Source organism: Convolutriloba macropyga, chromosome 10 (genome assembly GCF_964194025.1).
Source record: "Convolutriloba macropyga chromosome 10, txConMacr16.3, whole genome shotgun sequence".
NCBI classification, from domain to species: Eukaryota; Metazoa; Xenacoelomorpha; order Acoela; family Convolutidae; genus Convolutriloba; species Convolutriloba macropyga.
Genome location: NC_134477.1, coordinates 2,082,453 through 2,099,746, shown reverse-complemented (window position 1 = coordinate 2,099,746; position 17,294 = coordinate 2,082,453). Strand labels below are relative to the sequence as shown.

At 36.6% G+C, this 17,294-nt stretch overlaps 1 protein-coding gene across 4 annotated transcripts; it reads right to left on the bottom strand.

The window, feature by feature from the left end:
- Positions 1–209: 209 nt before the first annotated feature.
- On the bottom strand, positions 210–14,694 carry LOC142347892 (uncharacterized). Of its 4 annotated transcripts, none has more exons than XM_075399050.1 (3): positions 14,573–14,694; positions 1,574–3,513; positions 210–1,114 (listed from the first exon to the last, which is right to left on the bottom strand). In XM_075399050.1, the coding sequence occupies exons 2-3, from the start codon at positions 3,465–3,467 to the stop codon at positions 384–386; spliced, it is 2,625 nt and encodes an 874-aa protein (XP_075255165.1). In that variant the 5' UTR covers positions 3,468–3,513; positions 14,573–14,694; the 3' UTR covers positions 210–383. The 4 variants fall into 4 exon arrangements, with proteins under 4 accessions (XP_075255165.1, XP_075255164.1, XP_075255163.1 ...); XM_075399049.1 differs by having other exon boundaries at positions 1,574–3,499; XM_075399048.1 differs by having other exon boundaries at positions 1,574–3,499; positions 14,590–14,694.
- Between the last annotated feature and the right edge of the window lie 2,600 nt (positions 14,695–17,294).

Sequence of the window (17,294 nt, the reverse complement as noted above, 5' to 3'; positions counted from 1 at the left end):
AACCTAATCTTAAATTATGCGCAGTAGTCTATAAATGATCTTGATACACGTAATCGGATCCAACGACTCTCATATTTTTTATACATGGAGTCTTATGTACACCCTATCTCAATACAAGTAGTAGGCTATACCCTCTCCTTAATAAAGGCAAATCAAATCAGTATAGGTTAAAATATACTGGGCCCTCCCTGAGCTTTTAAAACTCAAAATCCAACAAAATTTTTAATTAAACGAAATAAGATACTAATCCATTTTTTATCCACTTGTATGTAAAACAATTGATTGAATGCTATTATATGTCTTTTTCAAATCAAGGTACTTTTTCAAATCAAATTTAATATTCTGCAGAGCTCTTCATTTTCATGTGGAAAATTTATTTAGATTTAACTTGAATTTTTTCGCACATTTTTAGCATTGATTGACCCAAAAGTTGTCTTAAAAAGTTTCTCGAGCTCTTGTTCGTTCCAATCTAATCGAATACGATTGATAGCGAAGCGTTTTTTGTGCGCTTCAACTGTCCTGTTATCCCATCGCCAGTCCAGTTCCTCAAACTTCCATTGATCTGTATTGGGAATGGTTGACACAACAGCCCAGCCATACCCTGCCTTTTCACACACGCGACCATATTCCCCATCAAAATCCCATTTGGTAAGTGAGTAGCAAAAACCTCGTTTCAGAACATCTTCATCAAATTTTGGCACTCTAAACTTCCGAATGTCATAATTATAATGAAGTGAGCATCGTGGTTTTGGAAATGTCATTTCGTCAGTGACCCCGCCTACCAGTTTAAAATGATCATCTTTCGCTGATGTGCCTTCAAGATGCCAGTTATATTCATCTTTCTTCAGTTTCCATAAGTGCTGATGCATTATGTTAAACTGGCTATAACTTCTCTTTTTTTCTCGAATGCCGCGTTTGAAAAAATCATCGAAATACTTGAACTGTGGGTGGTGTTTCAATATGTTATCACGAACAACTTTTAAATGACAAGTTTTCACGACTACTGGAAAATAGTTCATGGTTCGCATCACTTCCATACTTGAGTTGTCCGTCCATCGACTTGTCTCTTCTACTTCGCCCCAATATATCTCCCAGTTGTGCGTTCCTATTGGCCCTTAGAGTGAAACGTACAGTTTTAGTCCTTTTGTTGTGAAATTCAAAAACTTAAAAATTGTCTATCGCTGCTGAATTGTTGAATCATCTGAGCGATCTTAGTCAATTTTTGGAGTAGGATTTCCCGTACCTCACTCTAATGCAACTTCAGTATTGAGTCAGAGTCTAATTCAGGTCACATTTGTCTGATTCAGAGCTAATTCATCGATTCATTCTGAATTATGTACTCTTGATTGAGAATACTGCAAATTTTCTCTGAATTAAACTAAGAAATCAAAAAATATCAGAAATCACTTCTCAATTAGAAAATTCTCCGAAATTGTTATTAATCAGTATTGATCGTTACTGCTCCTTGTTGGTCAGAGAACTTGTCGAAAAATAAAGCGCGGAAAAGCGCTGACATTTCGACACGGGATACAACGTCAAGATTAGTTAGAAAATCTTATGGAAAAAACTGTACAATATGGAGTGACAACATGGTCTTTGTTGGACCTCCCCCAAACATGAGGCCTTCCTTTTTCATCAAAAATATCTTCAAGTAAAACATGGTTGGTAAAAAGCGTGTCATCATCAATAAATCCAATATAATCAGCATTTGTAAAGTTATCAGCCCATAACATAATCAATTGTTGTCGATCATGACCACGGCTCAAGTACACTTCTTTAGGAATGAAGTTAAATTTCACTTCGATAGACTTTGTATAATTAGCCATCGACTGTTGAAGTCGCTTCACGAAAGTATCCCGTCTGCCAACTGGCTCATCTCCGTCAACCAAAAACAAAAGTTTCAAGTTGTTTTTGGGCCAGAACAGTTTCAGACTTCGCAGCAATAAATTGTTCAACTCAACCCCTCCATTGGGATGAACGGGTGCAAATAACATCAAGTCTGGCCACTTTTTTGTTGATAAAAGTGGTTCACGAGGAAACTTATAACCATAATTCACCAAAGACCTTATCCATAACTGGAACAGGTAAACATCGTTAAGTTGAAGGTAATTGTGTTCGTACAAAGCAATGACAACCGATTCAAAGTGACATTCTAGCGAATAACTGCAGTTGGATGTAAAATTGTATTTTAAAAACTCGACTAGTTTGCCACTTTTCAAATATAGATCGCGTTCTGAATCTAAGTCAGCCAAAATTGTGTGTTCGTTTCGATGTTGAACAACTTGCGGGTTTGTGAAAGCTATTTGATAGCCTATATCTTTCAGCACTTTTTGCCCAAGGTAAGACCTCCAAATATCGGATACTCTTTCCTGTACTGTAACTGGTAAAAACAACATGAAAAATGCTTCGTATGTGAATAGGGTAGCTTGCGAGTTAAAAGGGGCAAAGGAATCTTCGGGAACTACAATCAGTGTTGGTTTCTGTGATTGAGAGGCAAAATCAAAGGGCAAAGTTTGGGTTCGCCCACGATAAATAGCATCAACATCCGGGTGGTGGTTGGCCAGGGACTGGTAAACAGCTATTTTGCGTTCTGGAACCGTTTTCAATTCTTCTACTTTGTACGCGTCTCGTTGGCATTCTTTCGCTTCTCTGTCAACCAACGGAATGCCTCTGGGCCAGGACTGCAACTGGCCAGCGCCCATAAAAGGGAAAGGGTTGAAAGAGTCGCAACTCTTGTTGTTGATGCTCCTAGCTCTCAAAACAGTTCTTAATTCCTCTGATTTGTCAATTTGGACCGGTTCTATAATTTTGGCTGGATTTGTCAGTAAAGTGTTATTATTGTCAAAGTCCCAAATTAACTGGGCACCGCTTACGATAGCGTAAAGATATCCCAAATTTTTCCTCCCGAAATGGCTCCGAGGTAGGCTTTTACTCAAAATGACCCCCTCCAATGCTAGCTGGTCCTGGTCTTTCAGGCTCAGATATATGACACGTCCTTTTTTCCCCTCATTTAAAGGATGTTTCTGAGGCAATTTTCGGTCTGCAACAATAACCATGCACCATTCGGGGGGCAACGTCATTTGAATTCTGACAGAATCCGACATCTGGCGCCCAAAAGAAGTTGCCACACTCCATTTTGTGCATTCCGGCCTCTGATGTGCCCATTTAGGTCTATTAAAGGTGGGTATTTTCTCACGCATTTTATTCATGCTAGAACTGTCCTCCAAAAATAACTTTTTATGATTCGGGAACGATCTGATTTTCAAACCCTGGAAAGGTTTACCTGAATTCCCCCAGGTAGGCTGGTGACTTTTGTTTGTAACTAAATTGTGAAGAGAATACACGTATTGTTTTGGTGTCCACAATTTGTTAATTGGACCGGTGTTGAGATCCAATAACATAATCAAAATAGCGCAAATAATGTAAAAAATTGAGCTGAATTTTTTCGTGGATACAGCTAAATTCATTTTTGTAAAATTCAGAGAACTTTTTGCTAATCCTAAACAACCAAACCTAAATTGTAAATAATTTTAAAATCTTCAAGGTTTAGGTCACAGACCAAAGTGGTCGCTGATCCATCCGAGCTCTGATCATTATGCGAGCCAGACTTTCTGCTACTCTAGCTCTGACTGGGAACAGAAATTTGTAAATGTCCATTTATACCCTGACCGTTTTACCAGACATACACACCGCTGTTTTTCCATCAAAAATTAGAACTCTCGTGAAAGTGGAAGGTGTTCAAATCTACGATCTAATCCATTTCGCCCCCTGAGTGTTTTTCATGACCACCGCTTGCAAATTGTGACTTGTTATACAGGATGTTGCGATAAAAAAATTTGCATGTGCGCCTGAGTGGTTCAAGATTTGGATCTGCTGTGCTCAACCCCCCCCCCCCCCCCCAGTGCATTATGAACCACCAGCTGACCAGGTAAATAGCACGTATCATTACATAGAAAATCATTATGTAAAATATGGTACGTCTGGCGGGTTCAATTAATATGCACCCATTAAGCTGGGGGTACAAACGGATAAGATCCCAAAACTTATATGCCCACCGAATAGCGGATGGGGGCAAACAGAATAGATACCGAATGTACACCTATGACTTGTACTATTTGGATCTATTCCGTCTCCCCACAGATTAGAGGACATATAACTTTTACGCCCCCAGGCGCTCGTGCTATATTTTTACATAGTAACGTGATATATAACCATGTTCAAGTTTTGTCAGGGGAGAAACCGAATTTATCCGTTTTTTTTTGCATAGAGATTGCCCAGGTTGAGGTCTAGACCAAAATCGTCTCGGATCATACCCTCCGAGAAAAAAGTTAATCCGCTAATCAGATCGAACTGACATCGGCCTCCAAGTGCGCTTAAAATCCTCCTCCAATTAAATTATCTTGCGCTCGAGAGTCACTTCTGATTCAACCTATGTGTAGTTTGCTCGAATCCGCACCTGAGCAGACATTTGTACATTTGATTTTACGTCTGATCAGATTCAACTGCGCTCTTTGACACATCTGACATGCTGACCTTTAGAATTCGATATTAGGAACTGGTATTTTCTCATGTACTAAGCTAGACATAGATCTCTCACTACACTAGATTCTGCACTAGAAAACAAGTGGTAATACATTGTTTTAACTCATCTCGTTTAATGCTAACTAAATTTTATAGCATGGCACTGCGAACAAAATGAACAACACGTACAAACACAATTCAACAATTTTGCAAATGCCAACATTTTTAAATTCTTACGGCCAAGAGCCATCATTATCCACTTCTGAATACTGGGACACATTCACGACATTGATGACATTGTCTTATCAACTATACCCAGATAGAACAATTGAAATGAACAATGATAGTTCAAAAATGGATAAAAAATTGAGAGAGAACATAGAGAAAAACCAGCTAACCTGCAAAATAACATTCCTCTGGAATATGAAAAACCAGTGACTGAAACACTGGAGAGCAAATTCCCAGGACTGAATTTGTGGGAACAAACATGTCATGACAACCTCGAAAATGGAGATAGATCCGGAAAATTGAACTGGGCAAGGTAAGAAGTTTGAGCAACCTCTTCTTATCATTACAAATTGAAAATAAATCAGACACTGAATTCAGGTTCACCTGTAACGAAAAAGTAACACAACAGACACCCGGAGATATCGAGAAAAATCTAACGATCGCTACCTTTTATAACGTGTTAAAGAACAAAAATTAAGCAAACCAGTATAGAGAGCTAAATAAAATATTTGATGAATTGCAGAAACATCCAAATCTAATCACAACTAGCCAGAAAACCAAAGAAATGCTCAACATCAAACAGGAATTCATAGCGAAATTAAATCAGAAAAATAGTAACAGAAAAATTTGTAACAGCTATTGTGACCGTTACTATTTAGGTCACAAAAACAAATGCAAGGTAAAAAAATGTTCCAAAAGTGGGTATATAGGACACCTACAAGTAGTTTGCAGAAGCAAAACCAACAAGCTAGAATTCAAACGTAAGATAATTACAAAAACAGAAAAATAAACAAAGCAACGAATGAAGAAGAAGAAGAGAGCGAAGAATCAAACACGGAAACAGAACAATCAGAAACGGATATAAAAGAAAACTCGGCGGAACAAAGCCAATAGAGAAATCAAGACTACAGACAATACACGAAAACTCCAACAAATTTCAAATCAGAAGGTTGTCAGAAAAGAAACAGAAAAACCAGAACGATCCGTAAAAATATCTCCACTCAACCGTATCCAAGACTGGATAAAAGTAGAAGATGACGAGAAAACGACAAAACTAGACCTAACGATAAACGGAAAAAAAGTAATGGCAATCTTTGATACAGATAGATCAATTTGCAAAATAAAAGAACACATGCTAGAAACACTGGCAGATACGGACAACCAAAAACGGAAAATTGTTAGCGAAGACAATTCGTGGACTTCAAAAAGAAACCAGTAAAAATCAAACACACTACTATAATATAAACCAAGTACCAAAATACCTCTCAAATACAAAAATGGTGGATTATGCAACACAAACTCACACCAATAATAGGAATTGACAACACGGACAAGCTGAACATACAAGTATTCCACCGAAAAACCCAACTCGTTATTAATGTAAATACTGCAAATTGTAAAATAGAAGAACAATTTACAAAACTTCTGAGTAATCTTTACAAATTTTTCAATCAAAAACCCAAAGGTCCAAAACTTTAAAAATTTTGTAAGGTTTAAAGTGAATTTTTTTCGTTACAACAGAGAAGGAGGATTGTCCCAATAGACCTTCAAAGCAAAGTCAAAGCAGTAATCGACAAACTCATATAAAACGGACATGTTGTACGGGAAAAAATGGGAGAAGACCATTTTATCAAACCGATAGTTACCACAAAAATAAAAACGATTAAACGGTTAAAATAGCGATAGATGCAAGAGAGTTGAAGAAAAACGTAGACAAAGAGAAAGCACAATTGCCAAATACACAAGACATCATGTCACAAATTTCCGTAAAGATAACGGAAAACAAAACCGAATAACTTTTTCTCTCCATGATAGATCTGAAATATGCATTTGGTTGATTCGATCTTCATGAGGACACATCAGAACATTGCGTTTTTTTACAATGATCGCCGGGAAAATAACGGGCCAATACAATGACACAAAACGTTACTACGCACTAGGTGACATGTGCGTTATTTTCCAATAAAAAATTGACCGTACACTGAAAACTGAAACACCCGCATGGCAACACGACATAAAAGTAGTACCCATGGAATTCCTTTTCAACAAATTAAGGACGTGGATTGCATTTTGGAACTTTTAAAACACGCACGCTTTAGAGCATTGTTTGAAATATCAAAAATCTTCCGAAAAATGTGACTGGCTGGGATAAAACAATTCAGAAGGAGAAATATATCCAAAATTGCGAAAACTGAAGCAATTTTAGCAATTGAACCACAGAGGAAATTAAAAGAAATCAGATGATAGTGCCTGGGATCCGTACAATCGTAGGAAAACGTATCCCAAAATTAACGGACAAAACAAATCGTTACAAATACTTTCGGAAAATGCATAAACATACTTGATATGGACGGAAAAGAAACAAACAACCTTCAACCAACCTACTTTAAAACGAAATAAAGAAAACTGATTACCTAGCCCATTACGAATATAAAAACAATACTCTCAGTAGGTGCAAGTACTATTGGAATTGAGGCCACAATCTGGCAAGTTGATGATAACGAGGAAAGACGACGCATTGCATACAACTCACGTAAACTTAATAAAGCGGAAAACTAGTACGCAATCAACAGCCTAGAGATTTTAGCAATACTACATGGAGTCGAACGCTTTAAATTTTTCCTCTTGGCCGCAAAATCCCAGTAGAATGGGAACATAAAACTTTAATAAAGGTCTTCTCTAGAAACAAATCTAACAAAACATATAGCAGCTGTTTGACTAGATGGAAAGAACGATAACCTTTTTATGTTTTGAAAATTGAATACTGTAAAAGCCAGCGGAGGGAGATAACAGATCTAGAAATCCCCAACAAGAACCGTTACCGGAGGATAAATAGTCGGAAACAAACATGGATTCGTTAAAAAACGATATGATAACTGATACAGCTTTTAAACAACTCCAGGTAATGAAAGTTATAAATGAAGCATTTGAACAAAATGAATCAGAAAGCAAACCAACAATCACATGATGTAATGGCCATTTAACTGCCTTAATTAGTAAGCCGAAAAACAGAACCCATTCCAATTGAACACAATAAAGCTGGTATTGAAACAATCAATCAAAAGAACAGGATTCAAACATCTCGTTATCGTGCAAGTTGAGCCCTAGAATCTATCTGAAAGCCCACTTTTAAGGATGTAAATCACATTTTGCAGCTTTTAGAATACGCAGGCTTTATAGCATTATTCGAAAAATCAAAATTGTTCCAAAAAAATTGACTGGCTGGGTTAAAAACTTTCAGAAATAGGAAGATATCCAAAATTGCGAAAACTGAAGCAATTGTAGCAATTGAACAACAGAGGAAATTAAAATAAATCAGATTGTGCCTAGGATCCGTATAACATTTCGGAAAACATATCCCAAAACTATCGGAAAAGAAACAAAACCGCTACGAAAACTTTTGGAATAGGCAAACACATACTGGATATGGACGGAAAAGAAACAAGCAGCATTAGACCAACTTAACAGCGAAATGAAGAAAATTGATTACCTGGCCATTACGATCTTGAAAACAATACTCTCGATAGATGCAACTACTATCGGAGTTGAAACCAAGATCTCAACTTGATGATAACGAGGAAAGACGCCCATTGAATACAAATCAAGGAAACTAAATAGAGAGGAAAACAAATACGCAATCAACAAGCTGAGGATTTTAGCTATAGTACATGGAGCTCAATGCTTTAAACTTTACCACTTAGGCCGCAAATTCAGAGTAGAATCGAACCATAAAGTTTTAATAAGTGTCTTTTCTAGACACAAAAATATACAAAACATACAGCAGCCGTTTGACTAGATAGAAATAACGGTTAAATATCTATGATTTTGAAATTGAATGCTGTAACTAATAGCGGATGGGGATAACGGATCTACTATCTAGAAACCTCCAAGAAGACCCGTTACAAGAGGAAAAGCATTGGAAGACTTTTATCATTAACTAGTTAAAGAACATGAATTCATAAAAAAAACGATATGATAACTGATACGGGCTCTAAACAACTCCAGGCAATGAGAGTTATAAATGAAGCATCTGAACAAAACGAAAAGAATCAGAAAGCAAACTAACATTCACATTACGTAATGCCCATTTAACTGCCTAGAGTAGTAAGCCGAAAAACAGAACCCATTCCAATTTAACACAATAAAGCTGGTATTGAAACAATCAATCTGCAAAGCGCATTTTCCTTTATTTCGAGTTACAAATCAGTGACAAAAGTGGTGAAAATTTAGATTCAAATAATACTGGTTAATTCAACCGCATTTCAAAAACTGTAAACTATAAATTGGACGAACAGGATTCAAACAACTAGTTATCGTGCATTTAAAGCCCTAAACAGTATTCGAAAGCCCTTCATGAAAAACTTCAAATGCTCCAAACAACCATTCTTTATATAACGGTAGCCGGGTAAAGTGTGTATGTAATTCAACGGAGCTGGAGCACTATATGAGAGAGATAAGGGACACTAAGCAAGAAATAAAAACCATAACTAATTAGCTTACAACCGGCAACCACACAAATGTTCTTGAGAAGGATATGCCAATGCATTACCTAGAAGACTGGAATAACTTGACACGAAATAGATCCTTTGCCCAAGTCGGCGAGGCGAAAAGAGTATATGGAGAAATTACACCGATCCAATAACAGATCAAGGCCGTGTATCTAGAGTACGAGGATCTGGTTGCAGAGAAAAACTGCGACCGCGTACATTCGGCGACACGACATGAAATGATCGATTAGAAACCTGAGCTAATCCAGTTAGAATACCAGGATATCCAGAACGAACTAGGCGCAGCACTGGGACTGGTACTCTGCAGAACAAACATCAGCTTACCCGTTACCCTCGGTAGATTTTTTCTTAATTCTCTCCATAAACGCCATTAGGGAATTGGCAAGATTTACGTTAATTTTTTATCCATTAGATGAAATTTTAGCAAACAAAGAACTAATGTTAACGGAACTGGTACTGAACACAAACGGCAAAATAATGGGATGAAAAGTTCACCCACCACTGCTGCAATTCAACTTCGATTTTACCGCAAATTGAAAAAACTCGGTCAAAGAAGTTAACGGAACCACCAGCAAAAAGGTTAGTTTTGGGTATTTCCAACGGAAAAAATATAGAGCAAACACATTAGAACCCAAAGTTAAAATAAAAAACTTACATAACTGAAAACGAAACAGACCATAAGGTCAAAACTAACGGAAAAATCTACCACAAAAGCGAAGTATAAACGTTAACCGTTAAACTGTATAAAATGCTAAATAATTTCAGCATTAAGACAGACCGACTTGATCTAAAACGGAAACCAAAAAAGACGAAGGACCAACAACAATAAAATTGAGAAAAAAAGAACTGGACAGAAGACGTAGCCTCAGACCGATAAAAATCTAGCATCGCACAAGAACCACAGCAGTCCTAATCACCCAATACGAAGTCAAAAAATATCTACTACGACCTAAACGAGGAGGTTGAGATTCCCAAAGAATTCCATATGGCGTACTATAACAAAAAATTACAGATTTGTAGCAACAAATTCACCAGATGCGATGCAAAAATCTTTACCCAAAAAAGGTACCTGACAAAAGTAAAGCAAAAACGACGACCGAGAGAAGAAAGGGTTAATAGTACTGGATACCTCTACCACTGACATGTAACCTGGACGTGGCACTAAGCCACTATAGAACGGACAGCAAAAACTTAGTCTTCGATGCTAACACAAAAAACATTGATTGGAGACGTGCACGAAATCAAAGTAAGGAAGACTGAAATCTTGCATGGACCAATAATTTCCGTTGCTCATACAACCCCAGTTGAGCAAAAACATAAAAGCACAGCAAAACAAGCAAGATATTACCTACTAACGGAAATAAATTAATAACGGAAAAATTAACGGAAAATGATACATAAAAAGTGACGGGAAATCTAGCGGAAAACGTAAAAGAGATCAATACAGTGGTAATTTACCAACCACTACAGCAAACCCCCGTTAATAATGAGGAGGAAAATGGGGAGGAGCTTAACTTTAAATCAGAGCTGAGAGAGCAAGCGGTTTGATATAGTGAGAAACTGAGAACCGGCCAGGGTTAAAAATGAAACTGAGAAGCACAACAAACTCAACAAACTTTTGCTAATGTTTGTTTGATTTTAATTTCTATTTATTTAAGTGTTTTGTTTCTGATGTTAATAACCCTGTTACTGGTAGCAAAGTATCTGTCGTGCTGACTTTTTGCATTCATCTTTGAGAACTGGTTTTGCCTAATGTACTACGCTAGACATAGATCTCTCACTACGCTTGATATTGCGCTAGAAGACAAGTGGTAATTCAATATTTTAAATCATACAATAGTAATAGACCAACCACTACAGCAAACTCACGTTAACAATGATGAGGAAAATGGGGAGGAGCTTAACTTTAGATCAGAGTTGAGAGAGCAAGCGGTTTGATATAGTGAGAAACTGAGAACCGGCCAGGGTTAAAAATGAAACTGAGAAGCACAACAAACTCAACAAACTTTTGCTAATGTTTGTTTGATTTTAATTTCTATTTATTTAAGTGTTTTGTTTCTTCTGTTAATAACCCAGTTACGGTAGTGAAATATCTCTCATGCTGACTTTTAGCATTCATCAATGAGAACTGGTTTTGCCTAATGTACCAAGCTAGACATAGATCTCTCACTACGCTTGATAGTGAGCTAGAAGACAAGTGGTAATTCAATATTTTAAATCATACAGTAGTAATTGACCAATCACTACAGCAAACCCACGTTAACAATGAGGAGGAAAATGGGAGGAGCTTAACTTTAAATCAGATTTGAGAGAGCAAGCGGATTGATATAGTGAGAAACTGGGAACCGGCCAGGGTTAAAAAACTAAACTGAGAAGCACAACAAACTCAACAAACTTTTGCTAATGTTTGTTTGATTTTAATTTCTATTTATTTAAGTGTTTTGTTTCTTCTGTTAATAACCCTGTTACGGGTAGCGAAATATCTGTCATGCTGACTTTTAGCATTCATCATTGAGAACTGGTTTTGCCTAAAGTACTAAGCCAGATATAGATCTCTCACTACGCTTGATATTGCGCTCGAAGACAAGTGGTAATTCAATATTTTAAATCATACAGTAGTAATTGACCAACCACTACAGCAAACCCACGTTAGCAATGATGAGGAAAATGGGGAGGAGCTTAACTTTAAATCAGAGTTGAGAGAGCAAGCGGTTTGATATAGTGAGAAACTGAGAACCAGCCAGGGTTAAAAATTAAACCGAAAAGCACAACAAACATAACAAACTTTTGCTTATGTTTGTTTGATTTTAATTTCTATTTATTTAAGTGTTTTGTCTCTTCCACTAGTAACCCTGTTACGGGTAGCGAAATATCTCTCATGCTGACTTTTAGCATTCATCAATGAGAACTGGTTTTGCCTAATGTACCAAGCTAGACATAGATCTCTCACTACGCGTGATAGTGCGCTAGAAGACAAGTGGTAATTCAATATTTTAAATCAAGCAGTAGTAATTGACCAACCACTACAGCAAACCCACGTTAACAATGATGAGGAAAATGGGGAGGAGCTTAACTTTAAATCAGAGTTGAGAGAGCAAGCGGTTTGATATAGTGAGAAACTGAGAACCAGCCAGGGTTAAAAATTAAACCGAAGAGCACAACAAACTTAACAAACTTTTGCTTATGTTTGTTTGATTTTAATTTCTATTTATTTAAGTGTTTTGTCTCTTCCGCTCATAACCCTGTTACGGGTAGCGAATTATCTCTCATGCTGACTTTTAGCATTCATCAATGAGAACAGGTTTTGCCTAATGTACAAAGCTAGACATAGATCTCTCACTACGCGTGATAGATCTCACTCTAGCGCTAGAAGACAAGTGGTAATTCAATATTTTAAATCATACAGTAGTAAGTGACCAACCACTACAGCAAACCCACGTTAACAATGAGGAGGAAAATGGGAGGAGCTTAACTTTAAATCAGAGTTGAGAGAGCAAGCGGTTTGACATAGTGAGAAACTGAGAACCAGCCAGGGTTAAAAATTAAACCGAAAAGCACAACAAACTCAACAAACTTTTGCTTATGTTTGTTTGATTTTAATTTCTATTTTTTTAAGTGTTTTGTCTCGTCCGCTAATAACCCTGTTACGGGTAGCGAAATATCTCTCATGCTGACTTTTAGCATTCATCAATGAGAACTGGTTTTGCCTAATGTACTAAGCCAGATATAGATCTTTCACTACGGTTGATAGTGCGCTAGAAGACAAGTGGTAATTCAATATTTCAAATAAACTCTTTTGATGCTAACATAACACTCTTAATCCACTCAGATCAGTTTCTATTTCTTTAGAAGTTGCAATTGACCTGACTCAAGTGCACTCAAAATAATCTGGTTTTAAACATGAGCGAATGTTTTAATACCGCTATTATAACTTGATTTCAAAGAAATTATTGTATTTATTAATATATTTTCAAGAAAATCTCCAATCCTAAAAAAACCTCTAATGAAAATATAACTAAAAGGCCTATAAAAAATTGCTAGTGGAAAAAAACCAAAAGATAATTCGATTTAGTAAGCCAATGGTTCATTTTTGACTCCATAAATGAACTTGGAAACATTTCCATGAAAACGTCTTGATTTACACCTATTCAAAACTCTGCTAAAGTGGTGACCATTATCGAACGACTCGACCCCTCAAGATCATCTGACACTAAATGAGTCGCTGATCGGCGCTGCATTGTTGCCTCTTGCTGCCTCTCGCAGTAAAAAATAAACAAAAATGAGAAATAAACCCGCTTGAAATAGTTTACGATCTTACTCGTGTGTCCTCCCCTGACCATACAAGTTCCAGACCCTTGTCTAGAACAAAGTGCGCTCGAAGACTTGTTCATATCGGGTACCTCGAGCGCAATAAGTGTTAGTGTGCGCTCGGAGGTAGTTTGAACGGAGGTCTAGTGGGTCTGGAATTTCAACATGGGTACAGATATGCACTTGAGTTCTGATGTGGCCGGTTAAATATAATCCGAGAGCTCGTATTTTTACATGTTTGTTCAAGAAACTGGGTAATTGCAATAATCATTGTTATATTCTATCGAATTAGCGCATCTATTCTTTTTATTTCCCACCCCTCCCCAACTTAATGGGCATGCAAATTATAGGTCCGCTACTTCTTAATCACAGCATTATGTGTCCTTTGAAATGAAACCAATAGATTTATGAGTGCCGCAGTTAGTGGTGCCTCACACCATAAGTTTTGAACCCTAGATCTGACGTGTAAATTGCAACATTTACGATTAAGTCTAGACACAAAACATGAAACTTCTTGTAGTACCTTGGGTACCAAGCTAAGACCACGGGCGAAAAATTTGCGGATCAATTCTTTGGTTTAGGTCAAGCTTTGTATGTATATTTTTTCAACACTGGAATGCAAGTTGACCCAAAACTATCTATGTCTGACCTATTTCTTGCGGAAAACTTACATGCGATAGAGTTCCATCTGTTCAAAATTGCCTCTGATCAGAATTTCTGGAGCTCTAAAATCTGTAGTGATTACATTGATCACTGATGCGTTTTTGAACTGTGAGCAGTAGATTAGACTTTAGTGTTGATCTCAGAAGAAATCCGTTTTTTCAACACAATAAGATCGAGTAAAGTACTGTCAGTTTTGTTTGATCAGATCTCAGGAGTGGGGGGGGGGGGGTATTATATGGGGACAGTATTTGGGGGAATATAATCTTATGTGGCTGCAAAAATCTCGAGTAAAACGAATAAAAGTTGGGTGAAATTTCAAAACTTAATATGGAAAAATGGAAAACCAATAAAAAGCTTTGACCGAATAGAAATGTTTACAAATCCATAAATGAAAAAATTGTATCTAATTAGAGTGAGCTGAATACTGTTTGTTAATACAGCTTTATTTGTTGCTTAAATTAATGAGAAGAATAATTGAGGTTATCTTAAGTGATGCGTTGTTGAGTTTATAAGCAAACGAACAATTTTTCAACTGAGTTAAGTTAATAAAGTTATCGGGTCAAGGGCCATTATTCGTTGTTCTTTTGCGTGTCCAACTGGCAGGAACTCTTGTAATTGTTTTAGAACAAAATACAACAATTTTGAAGCCAATTAAAACCACCTAAGAATGTATAAGTTTTCAAATTTTTGTTCATGCCTCGCGCGAGGTGGGCGTATGCGAACATTTTTTTCTCAAGCGAACCTGCAGGCTTTCAATGCTTTATTTTCATGACAAAAACAATGTCTTTCTGAGTTGACAAAGGTAAAAAAATGATTAATTTTGTTGTTTTTGTTCTAGTTTTTTTTTTATTTTTGGTCTTCACCGTGACATGTTGTTCAGTGATAAGTCAAGCTTATTCATTTATTGAGTTCATGAGAATACAACTTAGAGTAAATTTTGCACAAGGGAAACTTAGCATAACTTAAATAGAATATCTTTTTTTTCGATTTATGTTTCATTGGGAAAATGAAGCCTTGAAGAACACAAAGGCACAAAAAACACAATACTCGAACCAATTATTTCACATTATTCGAATCGGCTCGGTCATTTCCTTAGCGATTAGTTCACTGTCTCTTTCTACGTTATGAACCCCCCCCCCCTTTACAGGGAACCCAATGTACAGTATATCATAAAATCTTTATGAGCAAAACATTATGGCTCTTGGCAATTGGACTTTTGGGCTGGGGAGAAATTTGGACCCATTAAGGCGGGGGTGGGATCTTTTGTTCTTTAAATTTCTGATTTGAGAATTTGATATTTAGTAACATAGGACTGGGTAAAGAAAAAAGCGTTGAATTCAAAAGGGTGTTCACTCAACAACCCGAGTTATATAACCCGCAAATCATCAGAAGACACTTCAACTAATTAACTAATTTGTAAAATATGACGACAAAAAACGACGATATATAACTATACCATACCATATCATCATTTTTTGCCATATCCCAAACAATAAGGGTCATTTAATAAAGATACCTATTAATCAGTTAAAGAGGTAAAATGAACCAAATTGTCCTTCCTGTTTGGTAAGAGTCTGGCTCTCAACGCAGGATTACTATACAGCAAGTAACAGTCAAAATTTCAAATCCAATTGATCTCAGTAAAGTTAGAAGTTCAATGCTCAATAAAATGCCAAAAACAGTTTTTTAAGATTTAGAATTGTTCAACACAGCATGAATGAACTTTATCCACAGAACCATAGTGGAAAAAGGAGTTACTGTCCTTACAAAGCTCTATTGTTTCAAATTTGGCAAAAAATAAATAACAACATAAACACCCCTCCATTCGGTATAAATACAAAGGATTCAATACACAAAAACTAGTTTGTCATTGAAACAAATTGAAAGCTCATGGATCACAAAAATCTTGACACCATAATAGACCTTCAAAAAACACGAGAAATACAAAAACGATGGGAATTGATGAATACAAAATGAAGAATCTACGGCTACGAGCAAGGATGAAAGGGATTCAGAGGGCTGTTGAAGCCCAAAATACTAACTCCCATGCAGTCTTACAGGCAGTATTAAGAAAGTAGAAACAAGGAAAACCATCGAAAAAAAAACTAATAAAAAAAAACTTTGTGTACATATGGATTAAATGAAATTCTAACCTTGAATCCCGGAAACTTGAATCCTGTAAATTGGAAATGAATTATTTTCCCGTACAGGACTCCAAATAAGATTAGGCAAAGGACACATATATATGTCAGTCTGTCTAGAAAAATCAATAACGAATCGTTACAAAATTAATTCTATTTTTCATATCCAACTTGAATCGCACTAGACAACTGATTCCCAAGTCTAAATTACTTTTTCAAAATATGTCGAGTGTAAATTTCGAATTCCAGGACAATTTGTGCCTTAATTATCGCATTTATTTTAAGCCTTATTCCCATAAATTGATTCCAGGGGCATACTAAACAGTAAATAAACACCCCGGGGGCATAATTGGTAAAAACTGGTCCGATTTGAGGGTATTTCAGTTGTTCTGGATAGTTTTGTAACCGTTTCAGATCGCTTTTGGCCAGATTTTCACGAACTTTTCTTTTTACATTTTTGAAATGTGTTAACCTTAAAAGAGTCAGGGTCAAGTTCATTATGAAATTGCTGCTGTACCGACGATCTATGCTGCTGTTTTTTGGCTGTTTTTTATTCGGAATTCTTAGACGATTTTTTTTGCTAATTTTAACATTTCTCAGCTAATTTTATTTTTGCGGGTATTTTACTATTTTTTGGCTGATTGTGAAGTTTGCCGGCCATTTTTAGGACAAAAATCAGAATTCGCGCTAATTTGGCAAATATAAAAATCAGAAACTGCGGCCATTGTAAAATCAGAATTGGCAGAAGTCTGGCAAATAAAAAATCAGAATTGGCACCAAAATGGCTTAAGAAATCTGGATGAACGAACGTCTGCAAACTCCAAAAGCTGACATGAATCAGTTCATGATTCAGTAATGATGAGGAATTGCATCTACAATAGCCCAATAATGAAACGCACCTGTAATTAGACACGGGTTAGTTATA

Excerpts from the sequence above, each read along its gene's own strand:
- LOC142347892 (XM_075399047.1), bottom strand. Across the intron at positions 1,115-1,573 it reads CCATGTTGTCACTCCATATT|GGCCAATAGGAACGCACAAC; the intron begins GTACAGTTTTTT and ends TTTCACTCTAAG.